The sequence below is a fragment of the Fundulus heteroclitus genome, chromosome 18, assembly GCF_011125445.2.
Source record: "Fundulus heteroclitus isolate FHET01 chromosome 18, MU-UCD_Fhet_4.1, whole genome shotgun sequence".
Lineage (NCBI taxonomy): Eukaryota > Metazoa > Chordata > Actinopteri > Cyprinodontiformes > Fundulidae > Fundulus > Fundulus heteroclitus.
The window spans coordinates 15,589,232-15,607,416 of NC_046378.1; the positions used below are offsets into that span (position 1 = coordinate 15,589,232).

The 18,185-nt window shown below is 37.7% G+C and overlaps 1 protein-coding gene across 2 annotated transcripts in view; it reads left to right on the plus strand.

The window, feature by feature from the left end:
• pdgfd (platelet derived growth factor d) overlaps positions 1-18,185 on the plus strand; it is an 88,610-nt gene that overhangs the window by 68,967 nt on the left and 1,458 nt on the right. For both annotated transcript variants that reach the window (XM_012859317.3, XM_021314734.2), the window contains exon 6: positions 8,912-9,129. In XM_012859317.3, coding sequence (XP_012714771.2) covers positions 8,912-9,129 — 218 coding nt within the window. The remainder of the gene's footprint in view (positions 1-8,911; positions 9,130-18,185) is intronic.

Consider the following 18,185-nt stretch of genomic DNA (forward strand, 5'->3'; position numbering starts at 1 on the left):
CACTTTTTATTTGAATTATCGAAAAATATCAAAATACATGTTGGTACCGGGACTGATTCCCAAATGTTGGTATCGTGACAACATTAGATACATATCTGTGTTATTTGATGCAATGTTTCAGCTGGTGATTTAAAGGAGCTAAAAGTAATATACTGTTAGCTTGTGTCTCAAATCGTTACAACAACTTGCCAATCACAACAATCTAATATGTAATTTTTAAACAGTGTGTTGCTGTTGTGAATTTTTACTGACACAGGATAAAAATATGATGTTGTATTCTGTTCTGTTTCTGGTCTGATTCTCTTACTGACTTCTATGTTTGTAGGCTGCTCCTCTTTTACCAAGATAAAATACCAAATGATGCGCTCTGTTTTGGCAACCCAGGGAAATCTCATATGAATTGCTGAGGAACCAGGAAGTAAACATGGACCACACTCTGAACCGAAGTAGTTCCGGACCGTATCTCTAGGTTTAAAAGGATAAAAACGTGACTAAGTCATTGTTGATGGATATAAACGATTGTTTATAAGGAATGTTACTTCCATCCTGGGTGATAAATGAGAACAATTTAGGTTGATTTTATAGTAAATATCTTAATTTTAGCTGCTTTAAATCAAAGTGCTGTTTTAATAATTAAATGTTACTGATATGATTACTAATAAGTAGCAGCTAGCGATTTAGTTTTTTCTGGGGTAGTAGGGTCTGGAGACTAGAGGATTACAACCCGACACTTAACTCTACTTAGGTCAGGTTGGTCCTGTCTGAAATCATTTAGTTGCTTTTCCTGCAGCAGAAGCCTCGTGAAATAATTTTACTGTAAATGACCAAATATTCATTTGCTTTCACCATTAACTCCTGCATTGTTGTTGTTGTTTGAGTCTAATCATGAATTAATTAGATTAGATGAAGAATGACACAAAATGTGCTGATTGGCCATGGGTGTAGAGAGTTGCGCAATGAGGATAATCTTTAAGGAACCAATTAGGGTTCATCGTGAAGTCACGTAGAGGCCAAAAGTTTAAGAATATACATACACACAGCACTCCTCGTCATTGAAATGTATGGTTAAGGCCTACACAAACAAATAACCCCAAATAAACCCACAATGGAATAGGGAAAATCAAAGTCAGACATGTTTTGAGAGAACAGATGTGATAATTATTATAATTTTTTATAATTTATGTTTCCTATTTTTTTTCTGCAATTTCAATGGGGGGAGCAACCTAGCGCCCTGTATTGGCAAGCCACCACAGATTATTTAGTCCATTTTGTGAGACATTTTTGTAGTCGTTACTATAGAGCTAACGCTAACATAAACAACCTGCAATGAGCCGTTAATAGTTCCCAATTTATGAAACTTCTAACATAAGAATATTCACATCTCTGTCAGATATGCAGTCTCTGGGTTACCCACTGTAAAGCCTTGCTTGATGAGAACATTAAATAAAACCAGATGAACTTAGAAACTGCTGTTAACTCCTTTTATTGGAATGTACCGTTGAGAAACATTACTAAGAAGCCACATTTTCTGTGTGTAATGTAACAATGACAACGGGTCATTTTTAACTCAAAGCAGAGACGCTTATGCGATTACCAATCCACATTCACCCCTGATTACATAAGATAAAGATTCAAGTCCTACACCTCGAAACTGGATCAAGTCTCGAGTCTTTAAATCCAGTCCAAGTCACTTCTGTGCCACTTTGTCTGCTCTGAGGTTTTGTAAAAGTTAATATTATAATTTGTACACATTCTTGCAACAAAGATGTTATGTGAAAATATTTGCTTGTAATGCTGGTGCTTTAGACTCCATCTCCTCCAGCTGTGCCTTTATATTTCTCTCTGCACTCTATTTCTGTATGTCTAACTGAGTGATGTTCTGTTCCTTAGTAAATATTTGCACCTGACAGCAAATTTATTTATGTTCAATAGTGGATGTGTGTGCTCTGGTGGCATGGGAAAGCTTTCTATGTGAGGAGTTCATGCATTTTACAGCGATGCTTTAAGCTGGGTTGGCACTATGGGTTTTTAATACACCAATGTTGAGCTCTCTAATTGGAAGTTCAACATGTGCAGCAACACAGGAATCTGCTGCAGTCAGCATCTTAACTTTGTTTTCATTAAGGCACACATAAGTGCAGACCCATCTTTGTTTTCACAGAGACAGATTGCATGACGATAACATTAATTGGCATGCATTTTAAACACAATATTACATGTGTATGTGAATAAGTTCAAGTCAAACATAATACTTTGCATATTTAGTTGCAGTTTGCAGCACAAAATAGCTACTTATTCTTATACACTAATGTAGGGGGTACAGCAATTTCTTCATGTTGCTGCCTTTATGAGTGACAGTCTTTCTTGCAACTTTTCTTTTTTTTTGTTCCTTTTCCCTCCTACACAGTCTGACAGCGTTCCACACCACTGCTCTTCTGAGATTACACTACTTTAAACAAGCACAGCCTCAGCCCTGCAAGTGAGGAAGCGCACCCACCCAGGCAATACTCACATATAGACACCCATGTACAACCTTTGCTGCTTCTGTCAGTCCTTAAAATATTTGTGTAAACATATACGCTCTGAAATACAGACTGATAGAGTTTAAGAGTAACAATCATTTATTTTCCACCAGGCCCAGTATCAGCTGGAGAAGTCTAAGCCAGCACCAAGATACTAGAGATCTGTATTATGGTTATTTGCATTCTGTCACCACATATTGGGTGATCACCATCTCAAAAAGCTCCCTGTTGCTTTAGAGCAAAATACAGAAAAAATACAATAAATATACGGTTTATTTTAGTTTGCATCTACTTCTGTGGGGAAAAAGGAAACATTTCTTCAGATTTCAGAAGGAAGTGATTTCCAGTGACATGTAGGCTCTGGTCTGAGGTCCAGATAGATTTTAATTACTAATACATACTCTCCTTCAAAACATGTAAGATTAAGATAAATGCAATTTGGAATTAATACTTTTTTATATGGAAATTATAATTAACATGCCATGTTAATTGTTAAGAGTAGTTAAATGAGGTTTTTATTCAAACTTGCATTATGAAAGGTACCAGTAAAACATGCAATTGTGAAGATATTGATTATGATAAACTCACATTTTTCTGATTCCTCCTTTCTTTTCCATCAAAATATTCTCACCACTCTCTCTCTCTTAATTATTTGTCAACAAAAATAGCAAATGAGCCAATCACATGTCAGCAACTCAAGGGATTTCTGCTTCTATGTAGACTTGGAGAGGAGGACTTGTTGAATGGGGAGAAAGGGCGGTGTAAGGAAATTTGATGACTGACTCATGGTTGTTTTTTCGCCAGCATGGCTCGTGTGAGTATTTCAAACACTTCTGATCTGTTGGAATAAGTATCTCTTTACAGAGAACTGTCTGAAAAATATAAAATATCCAGTGAGTGGGAGTTAGGTGAATGAATCCTTGTTGTGGTCATAGGATAATGAACAGACTTGGTCAAGAGGATAGAAAGGCAACATTTGTTCATATAACCTCTCCTACAAAAAAAATTATAGAAGACACAGTTATTGGATGAACACGTTGAACCCTGAAGCAGATGGGCTACTGTTCACACAGATCCAAGATCAGCCTTATTGTTGCCTGGTCTGAATTCGTATCCAACATTTATAGGGTCATAAATTGGCATAAAAGTATGGCTCCATCTGGCCCTGGGTCAACGGTTCCGCATTGTAGTGATGGTGTAACGGCCCCTTATTGGCAGCTGAGCATTGTTCAAACTTCACAGCATTACTTGAGTATTGTTGCCAACCATGTCCATCTCTTTATATTGTGTACAGATCTTCTGATGGCTTCGTGCAGCTTGGTGATGCACCATGTCACAAAATTCAAATCAGCTCAGTCTCATTTGTTGAACATGACAATGTGCTCTCTGTGCTCCAAATGCTTCCGCAGTGACCAGATCTTAATCCAGAAGAGCTCAGATAGGCTGTAGAGAAGTGGCCGATTTACACAAATATATACCAGTCAACTGTGCAACAGTTCAAATGTGTTTCAGACACTTTCTTGAATCTATGCCACAAGGATTGGAGGCTCTTCTGAAGGAATATGGGGGTCCAACCCAACACTTAAAAAGTTAATTTATAGTGATATGCTAATAAAATGAAGGCCTCTCTCCACTTTAATCCCAAAGAAAAATTGTGCGTGACATTTATCAAATTTTACCATTATTGACATGCCGTCGTTTTGAGACTGGTAATTTATTTTCCGTGAGTTTGGCACAAACTTTGCTTTATAACTTTTCCACTGTAACCCAATAAGCTTTCTAATAAAGCAAATTGTCAAGAGACAATTCTCTTGAGGCTTAGGTCACTACTGAATGTTTTACACCATCCCCATATTGAGCATACGGCTTATGTTGCAGTGGTTCAGCAGCTGTAAGTAAATATAGCTCCAGTCTACATTTGATGCATCTGATACTGTCAGACACTAGCTACCGATTGTCCTATTAAATGGACAAAAATAATCGGAATAAACGGCCGATCGGAATATCATATTCTGATCGAACAAGCCAATCAGAATATGATGATCGAATTAAGCTCTATCGGGATGAAATTGTATTCCAAATGAGAAGGATGGTTTATGCTGCATGATGATCCCATCAATGTAAATGCTTGTCAGGCTCAAATTTTTCTTAATGTGGTAAACTAACCCGAGTGCGCATGTGCGCCCAATGTAAACGTGACGTATTTCCGCGTTGGTAAGTAGCCAAAATACGTCAGGAAGCAAAACTGTCGACGCTGCCGATATAACCTTTGTGTTTGAAAAAATAAAAGAGCTCAAAATTGCTGTTTACTCAGTAACATTTCAACCATAATTAGAACATCGTGCAATTCCAGCCTGGGCGCTCGGAAGAAAAACTCATAATACTGCTTTGTTTATCTTTTTTTTGTTGTTTAGCAAAAATGGAAGTACTTCTGTGTTTTTCTTTGTTTTTTTGCAGGGGTAGGGTGGGGGGGGGCATTGTATCAGATTATTTAATCTGGATACATTTTAATTCGATCATGAAACATTTGTACATGTAAGCATAGCTCTTAGTCTAGTTCCCTGGAAATATTGCCTTTGAAAATGTGACTGTCATATAATGTGTTGGAGAAAATTATTGTACATAACTCCGAGCAAAATGACATCTTGAAATGCTGAAATATTTTCCATCAGTGAGAAAGCTCTTTATAAGGAACAATGAACGATTTAACTTCACCTCACACTGACTAAAGACAAGTTCAACATATACAAACTTGCCTTCAACTACATTATATTTTAAAGGTCTTTGGTTGGGTCAGTGGCGAGTTCGATTTTCACTATGAAGGCTGCACAATGAAGAGCAAAGCCACGATACTGAACAGCTTCAGAGTCTGGATTGTTCATACTTAGTCAATCACTATTGCCTAAATGTTAGCGGTAAAGGATCTAGGGAGGGATTGCTTGATCCACCTTTGTTGACAGTTTGTTACCAAAAATGTTACATTGTCCCATAGAAATAAAGTAATTGACAGTTTTTTCCTTCTTCTTGTCATTTTTCCTATCAGGCTTCTCAGTTATCTTGTTACGTGTCAGCGCTTAATGTTACCTCTCAGTTGGTGCCTCTGTTGGTGATCAAAGATAACACAATGCACTTTGGTAGTTCATACCAGGAGTAATCATCTCTCACCACTTTTCCACAGCATGGAAACCCTGAAGACAGGGGATGTGCATTCTTTATACTTGATATTTCATATGTTATGCTCAGCTTCTAGTCTTTTTTTTTTTTACATAAATATTGAGAATCTTCTTTATTATACACAAACAAGGAGAAATTATTACTTTTGCACTGTGTATTCATTTGAAATAAGGCTTTGATCACTTACCTCTCTTCTGCTCTTGCTATAAAGGTTTCCTTTTGCAGCCAAAACTCAAACTGAAAGCATGTAACACATTACCTCCTTAAAAACAGAAAGAGTTTATCCTGACAAAGCAGCTATAGACAACAATGATTGATGAAGCACAAAGATCCAAACATTGCAATAGCTCTTTGCAGTTTCTAATGGTTATCCCCTTCTAAGTGCAATAGTGGTGCAATCTTTGCCAATATTTTTTCTACTGTTCATCTCCCCCCCCCCTTTCTTTTCGTTAAAAGTTGTGCTCCTGATATGGATACGAATCCATCTTGAGATGACATGTATCATAAATTGGCACTATACAAATAAAATGTAATTAAATTGAAAAGTGTTCTTTAAAATTTCCTGGTCATTCCAGTGCCGTACACTACCCTGCTTTAAACTAGGGCTGGAGCTTAAGACCTTTTAAAAAGAACTGTTTTCCACAGCTTCTTGCATGTGCTGGCACTCTGTAATTCCATGGTACTTAATTTGGCAACATGATTCAGCCTTAGTCGGTGAAATACAGCGATAAAAAAATTTAAAAACATAAAATAATGGTCCATTCATTGAGTTTCAGCAAGTAAAAACTCAGCTTCAGAACCAATCTCAGCCCAAGATGGTGATCTGCACCGTATTATCTACTTTCAATAGTTATTATCCCAATAGTTATATAGTTCAATCATTATCTATAAGTTAGGAGGTCAAATTAAGGTGACTTTTTTGTAATTTGTACTATGTAAGTAAACTGAAATGATTTGAAATCCTCATATAAAACACATGAGGTCTTTAGTGTATTTAATATACTGCAGCTTTAATATGACAGTGGGATACTTGCTGAGTACTTATTTTATCAACTGTTGAAAATACCAACCGTTACAAATACAAATGCCAACATCTGTTTGATTCAGTTAAATTCAATTCAGAAATACTTTATTAATCCCGAAGGGGAATTAAGTGCTGGTGTAACTCATGTTACAGGGCTTTTTACAGGGAGTAGTTGTAGATGGAGATGACTGCTAGATTTTCTGTACCGGTCTGTTTTACAGCGGATCTGGAGAAACCTGTGATTGAAGACTCTGTGATGTACAACAGTCTGATGATGACGGTGCTTATGGTTGTTCCTTCTTTGCAAATATATCTCCAGAAGTTTTAGAAGGTTCCCCAGAACAGAACTGGCCTTTCTTTATAAGCTTTATAAGCTAGTTGAGCTTCTTTAAGTCAGTTGCTCTGAAGTGTGATGATTATTTGCTTGCTCGCTACAGTCAGAGACTGGACAGTTATGGGCTTCTGCTGCCGTCTTCTCCTCTGTCTTTGTTGTTTTCTGTCCCACCTGTCCTTCAAATTTTTAGTTGAGCTAGATTATCTTCAGAGTATTTTAGGGCACTCGCTCTCTTTTTCACAAAGTTTTTTTTTAAAGGGAAACAAAATATTAATCTTGCATTTTGATAAATTAAAAATATTAACAGTAATGCAGTGAGAGATGTGTAAAGCTAACATCACTGTTGGATAGTGTCTCCCACCCCTTGCATGAAGCTGCCACAGAGCTGGAGAGCTCCTTTAGTGAAAGACTGCTGCATCCTAGGTGGACAAAGGAGCGCTATTGCAGATCCTTCTTCCCAGCAGCTGTTAGACTTTATAACCATCACTGCTACCAACAAACTCAATCAGTTATTTACATCCCCACTGTTGATTGCACAGCTTTTTAAGCCATTTGTTTGCCTTTGTTTGTAGCTAGTTCTTTCATGTTTGTCTATGCTTTACTATACGTGCACATTTTGTACACCTTCAGGTCAGTCTGAGTATGCCATTTTTAATAACAGTACAGTATTTTTCCTCTATTGTTACTGCTGATATACCTGAATTCCCCCCCTGTGGGACAGTGAAGGACTACTCTACTCTATCTAATGTGTTGCTTTAGGGTTCTTCCTTTTTTCCTCCTATCTGAACAAATTCTTAAAACATATAATTCCCATCATTGTATCTGATCCCTTTCACCTCCCTGAAATTAGTCGTGAGCCAAAGCGGTGGGCCTTATGTGCACAAATGAGGCAATTTCGCTGCAGACTGATGACAAGAAGAAAGGCCAGAATCATTAGATTGATCTTTGATGAATTAGGCCCTCTCTGCTCTGCTTCATTTCTGTCCTATAGTGTCTTGTCTTTCATCTATTCATCTAACCATCCGTGCCATCAGAGGTTATTGCAGTTGTCCTCCTAACAAAAAAAGGACTTTACACCTTCCAGCCATTTCTTATGATCGATTCTTGAGCATACAGTATGCCTTCACAATGTTGCAAGAGCAAGCATTTGCTTTTAGCTGTTGTGTTATGCACATTAAAAGCAGCTGTTGCTTAGGTCGTTGTGATTGCATGTATTTATATCAGCTGTTTTAAAGTTTTTAAAAGTGAAAAAAAGATAAGGGTATGTGCAAACAAACAAATAGTGTAGATAAACGTTCCATTTTTTGCAGACTTGATATATTTTATTTTTTAGCAATTTTACAAAAATGACTGTTACTTAGTAACAGTGGGGAGCAATGAACATCTTTTTCAACAAGAAGAACCGACAGACAGAGCCAGACTCCATGAGGAGATTGATAAAAGAAAGAGAAGCAGGATTGAACAAGGCTCTGCCCCTTAAACAATAATATTCGACAAAACACTAAACAACATACTGTAAGTAAGGTAACAGAGTCGCTGGGACATGTTAATACAAAATGTATTTTGGAAAAAAGAAACTGCCAGAGGTTTGTGGGTTGAGATCCGTAGTTAAATCTTAAAACAATAAATAGATGGTTATTGTGTTCAGGATTTTTGTGTGTGCTGGAAGCAATGGTCTCTGTTTTTAGAGTTTGAAAATTGTATAGGTCACACAGGCTTCAGTGTTGGTGAAGCATGATTGTAGCCTTCTTTACTGGATTTATTTTTTCTTAATGCTTAGAATAGTTGAGGGTGCAAAGTTGACTTACAGCAAATAATGGGATTTTTTTCCTCTTATTTTCTCTTTTTAATGTCTAGTCGATCTGAATCGTCTCCATGACGAAGTCAAGCGATACAGCTGTACACCTCGCAACTACTCTGTGAACCTGCGAGAGGAGCTGAAGATCACCAACGCTGTCTTCTTCCCTCGATGCCTGCTGGTGAAACGCTGCGGTGGCAACTGTGGCTGTGGAACCAACAACTGGAACACGGGCTGTACCTGTCAGCCCTCCAAAACCACAACAAAACTACATGAGGTAGGTTGTTTTTTTTTAACAGGAATATGTCCTCACATATACAATTCAAACTTTCACAGCTGAACCACGATGTAACTGCAATAAAAAAGGGAAGACAGTGTGCTTAATTACTCTTTTCATGGTAAGGTTTTGTTCAGAAGGTGAGATTTCCTTGTCATGGACATAAATGTTTCAGGTTTTCAAAGATTTTGTCAAACTGGATGGAATGATTGGACAGCAAACATCTGCAATTAATTTAAAAAATATATAAATGGATGCATATAAACACATTAAAATATGTATATAGTACACACACACACACACTAAAACATGGTGAAATAGCCACTTTTTTTAACCACCAACAAGCTTCTGCTATGTTTCTTACTGGATATTTGATCATATCAGAAATTGTAGCATTTTGTTACATTGGTTGGTTTTCAGGTATAGATCTGGTTTTTGAATATAGTCCACAAATATTCAACATTGTTCAGGTTGAAGCTTTGGGAATCAGGAAGCTTGGTGTTGGTCTGCTCTTTGCACTCCTAAACATGTTTTGATGCACGTCTGGGACCAGATGCTTACATGGACAAAGCTGATGCCTTCTTAAGGAAAATATATTTGGTTAGATTAACCAAATATTGAGCTATTTCTCAATGACAAGTGTGTTTGACAAAGTCAAGCTGAAGCTTGACCCTTAACTCATGTTAAGGGTCAGCTTATGTCAGTGGTACTTGTGAATTTCCCAAAGTGGGTAGAATAATTTGGAATGACAACATTCCAATTATTTACCTTTACCACAATTCAACTGATGATCAAAATAAGGACAGTGTTCCACGCTTTCGAAAATAGCTTTGGTATGTGTAGCAGACTAAAAGATGATTTTGGAATGACCCAACCATTAAAATCTGTGGCTTATGTTTTAAAGTTGGTTTTGTACTCAGACTGCAACCAATTTAAATGATTTTTTGTCGAGGGCTACAGATAGTCTGTTGTTGAAATGCAACCATTTTAAGAACATTTGAACCTGTATTTTAGTTGGTTTGCGTATATATTTGAGCCTGTACATAAAATTGATGTGCATAATATAGAGAAAACCCCAATAAGTCCACAGTCGTGCATCAATGTCTTGTTAAAAAAAAATATATATATATATATATATACATATACATATATACATATATATATATATATATATATATATATATATATATATATATATATATATATATATATATATATATATATTTACATACATGCATACATACATACATACATACATACATACATACATACATACATACATACATATTTATTGATTCCATCACGGAAAAATATGTCTGAAAAAAATAATTCAACTCACAAAAGCAAGATGAAATTCATGTATGTGAGCAGTGCATGTAAAAGTCTGATAAAAACTGTTAAATACTCTCCAGACATGGAATCATACAGAAACCTGAGTTTAGTGAAGCCTAATGGTTTTATCCTGCTCAACAAAAAGAGTGCAGAATAAATGTATTTTCAGTTTGATGTCATATTGGGACAAGCTCAAAGAGAATCCCAATAGAGGACGATCTGTTCTGAGGTGAAAGATTCACTGCACCTTCTAACACTGACTGAAAATAATCCAATCAGTTAAAATGTTTATTTTCAGATGAGAGATGGATACGTTTTATGAGTTATTTATTTGCACAATATATTGCTATTAAGAGAGTCAGATAGTGCAGATATGTCGTTAATGCATGGAACTGAGCTGAAAAGCACTGCTGAATAGATGTGCTCTCTGGGCAGTGCTGCAGAGAGCTGGGCAGCACTGCATTTAAAAACAAACATGGCTCTATAGTGGAAATAGACGCAGGGGCCCAGGAACCCTTCTGAAAATCATTGTCAGCGAGCACAGTTAATATAGAGTACATCCCAGCTGTCACAGGCTGGAAGACTAGGTGCACATCGGACAGGTCGGCAGCAACAATTTTAAATTCTTTTTGAAATCGAGAATGCATCATGTTTGCTAATGAGCACGGGGACTAACGGCCCTGTTATCGCACCACAGTTAGAAGTGAACATCTGTTGTGATATATGAGGTTGCAACAGTCCATGTGGCTTGGCTAACTTTGACATCTCCATTAACAATGAATGAACGAGTCTTCCAGCAACATATATTGCAATCAACATGGTTCTTGTTTCAGAAAAGACCCTGCTGATTGAATAAGACTGCTAAATTATAATTTGTACAAATTTCCTATCATATGCTGAAGATGGATTTCTGCCATCTTCAGCTGTTAAATTAAATATCAAGATGATTTATGAAGGTGCTTCTCCCCAATCTGAAATTATTTTGGCACTAGCAAACGTACAGTAGTCTTTAGTTTTCACTTTCAAAACATCAATGCTTTATTATCATATCCCCATACTGTAAATTAAAGGATGATTGAAATGTTAAGTTATTTCAGTAATTTAGTTCAAATGACTCATTTTGAAACATTCGACACACAAAGTGATATATTTTGAGCATTTACTCTGTTAAATTAGCCGACTTTGGCTTAAAGCCTTAAAAGCTCATTGTTAAAGAGGCTGACTGTTTAAAGACTGCAGTATCCAAGCATATTAAAGGAATGTTTAGTGGGAAGGCACATTTGATTTAGAAGAGCGCAAATGCAAATTGAAAGGATTGTAAAGCAAAGGCCAACTAAGACTATTGGGTAAGAGTCACAAGGCTTCAGCTGTGGCTGGAGACAGTTCTTGAAAAACTACCACATAGAGATGGACTGTCACATTCATTGTGTTAAACCACTCCTGAACCGGAGACGCCAGAAGTGTCTTCTCTTGGCGGCATGCCGTGCTTATAGTATGGTAAGGGAAACCCTGAATGTGGACGAGCTTAATGCAGTTGTCAATGCACTCTACTGTAGGCTATCTGAGCACCTTTGTGGAAACACAGACTAAAACTCTCCATCCCATGCTGAATTGATGCAGTAATTCATGCAAATAGAGCCAAGTATTGACTATGCATTCACATGTTAAGTCATTCAGATCAGAAGCAGTCAGCAGTAAGTGATGTTTCACCACCAGGTGGGGCTTGAGCACGGTCTGTAGACCAAAACAAGATGTGTATCAAGCCACGCTTCTCTCTACCTCCACTCAGGCTGCAACCTCATTTCCCCCTCCCCTGCTCACCCGTCACCCCCTATGTGCATATCTGCAAAGGATAAAAATACAGCTAAACAGCATCACCCTTCAGAAGAAGATGTCTGGTGAAGTAGTAAGTAACTCATAACTTTGTAATGCTGTTAGAAAGACAAGGTTGTGGTCCACTGGGCGTCCCCTCCGCCATCGTGTGGCTACGCAACACTGTTCTGGCGCTGGCATTTTGTGGGCAAGGAGGGGTTAAGCCCTGAGTGGCAGCTAGTCACATGAGCGTTCATGCACGCGCAGCCAGCCCAGCTATGTAAACAAAATTCCGGAGACCAACACAGCGAGATGCTGTGTGACATCATACCATGGTCCAGGGGTCACCAACCACTGAGCTATAATATACACTGGAGTGCTAATCGCCCGCTGTTAGAACGAGTCGCTTTGAAGCCACCAGCCGCCATATTGGTACTCCCTATTTTCCTCCAGTAACTAGGGAATATGTGCGCTACAGCATCGGATAACGATGATTTTCTCATGTTCAGGGGGGGCTTTTAAAATGTCAAATGCCACATACTTTTATGTTATGTTCTAAAACTATCTAGTACTGAGAAAGTCATGTGCTGAAATATTTAGCATTTTATTTATTTAAATATATATATATATATATATATATATATATAAAATGTATGAATATATACATAACAATATACAAAAACATATATTTACATATATGTATACATATATATACATATATACATATAAACATACTTATATATACATATATATATATATATATATATATATATATACTTTTAATATGAATAACGTGTAAAATATTTCAACACCTAATTTCCTAGTAGTTGATAGTGTTAGTACATCCACTGACTGTAGAATTACCTGTGAAACGTTTTCACACAGTCAGAAAACTGCTTGTTGTTGCAACCAAATCCTATGGGATTCTGTGAGAGTAGGGAGTAGCAAGATGGTGGCCAGTGACTTCAGTTTTTCGGCAAAATCAGCACTCCAGTGTATAATATAGCTCAGTGTCACCAACATGGTGCCCGTGGTAGCTCCCAAGGACCACATGTGGTGCCCACGGGCCTGTTCAAAATATAGCACAACCCACAAGTGAGCTGCATCAAAAATTGTATTTTGTCTTGTTGCTTTTCCTTTTTTAATCACACTTGCAATTATATAGATTTAAAAAATGGCAAAAGCATGAAAAAATTTGAAAAACATTTTATGTAAAATTAAGGTGAGCTCTGACTTCTAGTTAAAAGGTCTGCCATAGTTCATCTAAAAAGATACCTTTAGTTAATTCACAAAACTATTTTAACTATCTAAAATAATGAAATTTCGCTTATTGCCACTTTAATATTAGTAAAACTTTATGAAACATTTTTATTGGCTTATTTAATTTGATCTTTTACTTTTTTTTGTCACCACTGAATGTAGTTTTTTAAGCCATAATCAAAGTGACACGTGAAATATATCAACGTGCCTGTAACAACTGTTTATGAGTTTCAGTTTTTGATTGATTACTGAAATAAATTTAGTTCTTACTGTTTTGTTGAGATGTGCTTGTAATTTCAGTTAAATGCTGGCTCTTAATGTATATTTGAGGGCAAAGGATTGTGGGTGTACCAAATATGGCAATATAAGTAAAAGTTCTAAAATTTTTGCCTTCTTAATGGATAAAACCAATCGGTCATATACACACTTGATGCGCGTAAATATGTCAGTGCTCATTAAAAACCTGAGGAAGATCTGCAAAGGTTTCTGGGGTTTTTTTCTGCTGGTGCTTTACCACTTTGTAACAACATTCCTCTGGATTTCTAAACGTGGGACTTCTATTTAACTTTTATGCACACTTGAGCGAGTTTCTCGGAGCAACTTAAAAGGATTGTGAGAGAGTAAGAGAGCGGGTAAAAGGAGAAATAGATTCAGATGCTGGATGTGAGAGGAGAAGGAAGAAGAAGCTGAGCGTGTAGAGGCCGGCGCTGCATCAACAGCGAAGGCAACAGCGTACCAGTCTGGCACTTTTTCTCTACATCTCATTTCCCTCCAGTCGCTCCATCTCTCAAGCATTCTATCTCCCATTCCCTTCTCTCTCTCTCTCTCTGGGCCTCCATCATCCTTTCATTCTTCCCAATTCCCATTTTCAATTTGTCCCTTTGCGATGCACCATTCTTGCTCTTTAAGCCTGTCATTCATTCCGCTTCTCTCACTTCCCTCCATCTCTTTGTGCCTTTGTTCTCGTATAGCTTCATTATTGAAACGTGGTCCACGGGGCTCTCTTTCTGCCTCAGGCTCTTCTCGCAGTTAAAAGTCACACAATAGGAATTTAGACAAAAGTAGGATTTGAATTGTAATTGTTCTCTGTCTGTGAGTGTGTTAGCATGTAAATGTGTGGACTACAGTCGCAAAAAAATGTGTGAGCATGAAAGAGGAGCATTTTTCTCTACGAACAGTCAGATGTCATATCCTCGAGAATATCTGTCTGGTGGGAATCTGTTTGTGGGAGATTGGCAGCTTCCTCTGGATTCCTTGACGGCATCAAAGATGTCCTAACTGCTTCCTTCAATGACTTACCGCCCAAAGAGACACGAATATTACTGACTCAGCAGATTCCATGCTGGGAAGGTCTTGACATTAATCACAGAAAGCATTTCCATCATCCAGCTGTGGTAGTCAAATTCACTGCATCACTTATGGAGGAATCTGTGCTTCACCTTTAAAACTGCTGTGAGTTGTTGCTGCTGTCGCCCTGCAGCCAGACAGTACCGGTTTCAAACCTCTGGATGGGTCTTCTCTCTGTGGAGTTTACATGTTGTCTCGGTGCGCACAGGATTATGTTTTTTCAGGGTTTTCTATTCGCCCATCCCCTTCCAGAAAGCTGCCGTTCTATATTGCCCTAAATGTGTCTATCCATGGTTGTCTGTCTGTCTCATCTCCGAATTAGCCTTGTGATGGAGCAGCATCTGGCCAGTTTTCATGTTATTTTAAGAGGAGATATGTAATCTCTGATGCACTCTTATGTTTCTGTGAAGCCTGCAAGTTTCCTTTCCGTGCCGTGTATTTTTTGGGGATGTTCAGTTTTTTTTTTCCTCTGAACCTATGCTGGGAATCTTCTGAACCATCTTCGGTTCCCCAACAACGACAAAAGACAGAAAAAGAAGGTTTTAAAGAGTGATAGAATACTGCAGGGTTTCTGGTGCAGTTAGTTATTTGTAGCAGTTGGGGGGGGGGGGGGGTTGCTACACATTTGTACATTTTCATCCTTTAAACTGCTTTTTTTAAGTAGATTAGCTGCATTTTATATTGTAAAACAAAATTCCTAAGAAATGTCACCGGATCGATTTCAACTGATTATGTTGTCTTTAATGACAGAGTTTATAATATGAAGTTTACAGTTGGAAAAAAAGCTGTGAAAGTACAGTGTACTTGAACTAAGAATGAGTACTTCATTATTGTTGTTGTTTTTATGTATTTATTATTTGATGCAGTAGTTTCAAACCATTACTTGAAATCTTGAATGACCAGTTTGAAGGGATAGGAGATAGTTATGTCTATGGCTTAAGTTGATGGATAGTAAGAGCCAGACTAGATACAATATGGCTTTTTGCCATCTAAAAACAACTCCATTACAAGCATTTAAATGCCCTTTAGTTTTCTTCTTCATCGTTTGGTATTCTGTAAATGTATTACACTTTAAAATATTGTTTACTGTCTGGACCTGACAACATAATTTTCAAACGCTAGTTTATTAATTTTTCAAATAAATAATGTGAAACATGAAAATAGGCACTGATTGAAAAGAAAATGGTATGAAATGGCTCAATCGGGCCATGTGTGACTAAATCCCAGACATTACACATACCACAGGGATCAGGAGTGACATTTACTCAGGGACTCCAATACTGACCAGTTTTGACAAGCTCGGACATTCCTACTTTAAAGTGAAGAAGTGGACGATATGAAATGCATATAAAAATATTAAGCATACTTAGCCAGAGGAACCGGCAAAAGGGAAAGTAAGATCAAATAAGAAAAATAATAAAATAAATAGGGCTGGGCAACGATTAAAATATTTAATCGCGATTAATCGCATAATTTGCCTGATTAATCATGATTAATCGCATTGTATTTACAAACTCCAAGAATGAATTCAAAAGTAGTGTAAAGAGCACTTTTATTTTAATGTTCTGCTGCCATTTGAACAAAAGTGTTGTAACATTTGTAGCACTTATCAGTAACACATATTTAGTGTAAAGCTCAACTTAGACATGTAAAACAAAAAATAGCAATAATAATAAATTAAAGCTTATTGCCACTGACAGGGAATTCTCTTTATGGGGAAAAATCTACCAAAAACAGGCAATTTCTGAGGTAACAGCAGGGAGCAGCATTACCATTTTATGTTCAATACCAAAGTTTAACTTGGCAGTGGTTACAACAAACTTGTTTCTGGCACATTCGTTGCTGGAAGAACTTTAAACTGAAATGCTTGCTAACTCGATATGCTTGCGTTGCTTGCGTTTATTTGACGTTGACACGCGGTTTTTTGTTGTTGCTTTCTCGCGTGCATATAGTGAATGGCAGGGAAAAACAGGCAAAAATACATGGATACTTTGAAACGAGAAGCGACTTCACCGACGGCATCGATGCAGACCCTGCTCCGCTCAGCACAAAACCTGTTCCGTTCGCCAACTCACCGCCTCGCCTAAGCAAATTCCTGCGGGAAACACCGCCTTCCCCATGTCAGCTTAGTTTTTTTCCGGCCAGCACCTTTCTTCTTCTTTGAATCCGAGGCAGGGCTGACAGCGAGGTTATTGGCGCATTATCGCCAGCTACTGTTCTGATTCAAACCCCTACACCGCAGCAACAGACCTTCACAAAATAAAAGCATGTGAGCAACATGCGTTAACGCGCGTTAAAGTAAATATCGCCGTTAATAGTCTAATGGATTAACGCGAAATTAACGCGTTAACTTGCCCAGCCCTAAAAATAAATCATTTAAATGAATTAAGCTTGAACTAGTTTCAAGCTTTTGGCTTTCACGTTACTTTACCTGTTACTTTAGAAAGTTAATGTAGCATGATTTGTTCGGAAACCAAAAAAAATATTTCACACTGTAGGTTATGCACAATGCACTGCAGACAAACACAGTCTTCTGAGCACATAAACATCTAATACAAATATTAGATCAATATACTGCAATACTATTTGCAAGAATCACTACAGGGCTGCTTTGGATTTTGGTTGATTTAACAAGAGACAAAATCCCAGCCTTTCACTCAAACATTTGATCAATATTTCTCTCTAATTGTCCAAAAAGAGGTAACTCACACAGTTATTTATCTTCTGCTGGTAAGATTCAGAGTGTAGACAACAGCTTCACAGAACCCTATTAACAAAAGAAAACAAAGAAAAAAAAACTACATTTCTTTCTTTAATTGGATAGTATTTTTGCAACACCAAGCCCCTGTGGAAAATCTCCTGCAGTTAAAAATTGCCAGCATGGCTTCCATCCTCTGGAGTGAGGTTATTTATTCTGCTTGGTCAGTGGTGTTTGACAGATCCCTGCACACGGTGCAGTTAAAAGGTGATCTCTCAGAACACGACTGTAACGGTGTCCTAATGTTATTTCTAATGAGTTTGAGAGAAAAGCGCAGTGAGAGTCCAGCCTGGGCAGAGCTCTCTCCCCTCAGAGAGAGGAGTCCCTCTGAACACATCGGTGATGGACAGGTGCACCCAGCAGAAGGGCTGTGAGGACTCCAGTGCAAGCAGCCAGCCAGCCGCTTCATTAATATCTGCCCGACATAGATGAGCCCACTAGCATGACGCTGTATGAAATCTAGAAAATAAATCACCTCTCTTGCATGCCACAACATCTTTCTTTTTTGTATTTCGCTCCTTTTCTTTAGGCCTTTTGCTGCTGAAAT